Raw genomic sequence first — 1309 nt, forward strand, 5'->3', positions numbered from 1 at the left:
TGTCCAATGTCACCTCTGATGTTCATATTAAAAGATGAGTTACCTATGACAACTTCTCCACACACAAAGCTGTCACATGATTTTACTTCAGGAGAAGCTTTCTTCTCCTGGAAGTTCAGCCTGTCTTCTGGAAGCTGGGTAAAAGTTTCTCCACAATGACTGTTGTCTTTAATTTCATTGACTTTGTCTCCTATGAGACTCCTGTCAAAAGTGAGAAGCACATTACGAAGGGTTTGTTTATAAGTAATTTTATATTCATCAACAAGTACTGCACTTGCATTTTTAACACTGCCCATCAAAGTGTAGGCTTTCGGCCCTGGCTGAATTGTTTGAAGGTGACTGGACAACATATTCTACAAGGTGTCCCAGCCATAACTATTATTTAAAAAAATGTTTATATGGGACTTCTTAATACTCTTCCCAAGTAAACTATTTTACAAATACTAAATACTCTGTGTCATTTTTTTTTAATTTCAGGGTCTAGTCCTGTTGCCCACGCTGGAGTGCAGTGATACCATCATAGCATACTGCAGCCTTAACTGGCTCAAGTGAACCTCCTGCCTCAGTCTCCTGAGTAGTTGGGACTACAGACCACAATGCCCAGCTCATTTTTTGCTGTTGTTGACTTGTGGTCTTGTTATGCTGCCCAGGCTGTTCTTGAACTGCTGGCCTCAAGCTATCCTCCTATCTCCACTTCTCAAAGGACTAGGACTACAGGATTGAGTCCACAGCCTAGGCCACATTTACATATATGTTTTTTGATCACATATTCCAAAAATAAATGAATTTGATCCTGGATTTAGTTCTTTGTTTTACTTATTTTCAATATATTGTCATATTCTAAGATTGTCTAGAGAGACACTGCTTTGTCTTTTAAGTACAAATTACCTGAAGTTTCTCCTGGGGTTTTGGTACTCATATTCAATGTTCTGGTCTTTCCAACTTTTTCCTAAAATACAGACACACAAAAATAGTCCTGAGGCATTATAAAATTGTGAAAAATTATTAGATTCTATGCCCACGATTCACTGCAGCCATACCTCATTTATTCATCAAAGTATTTCCTGTCTATGTTCTAAATCACTCAACAGCAGTGATGAGCTAGAAACACTGGTTCACTAATGGAATGAGGGAAGGAATATTGTCATCCTTACCTATAGAGGCCAGGTTCTTGAAAGTTTCCAGCATCACTTCCCTGTAGAGATTCCTCTGGGAAATATCCAGCAAAGCCCACTCCTCCTGGGTGAAGTTCACAGCCACATCCTCAAAGGCCACTGGGTCCTGAAACATCTCACATGTGCAGAGGAGG

General features: G+C 39.6%; 1 protein-coding gene across 1 annotated transcript; it reads right to left on the reverse strand.

Moving 5' to 3' along the window:
* Positions 1-5: 5 nt before the first annotated feature.
* Positions 6-1303, reverse strand: LOC111523789 (zinc finger protein 763; the record flags this gene model as incomplete). Its single annotated transcript, XM_026450905.1, has 3 exons — positions 1155-1303; positions 889-949; positions 6-201 (listed from the first exon to the last, which is right to left on the reverse strand). Coding segments are annotated over exons 1-3 (393 nt in total), but the record flags the coding sequence as incomplete, so codon positions are not given.
* Positions 1304-1309: the final 6 nt, after the last annotated feature.

The sequence above is a fragment of the Piliocolobus tephrosceles genome, unplaced genomic scaffold (genome assembly GCF_002776525.5).
Source record: "Piliocolobus tephrosceles isolate RC106 unplaced genomic scaffold, ASM277652v3 unscaffolded_26030, whole genome shotgun sequence".
NCBI classification, from domain to species: Eukaryota; Metazoa; Chordata; class Mammalia; order Primates; family Cercopithecidae; genus Piliocolobus; species Piliocolobus tephrosceles.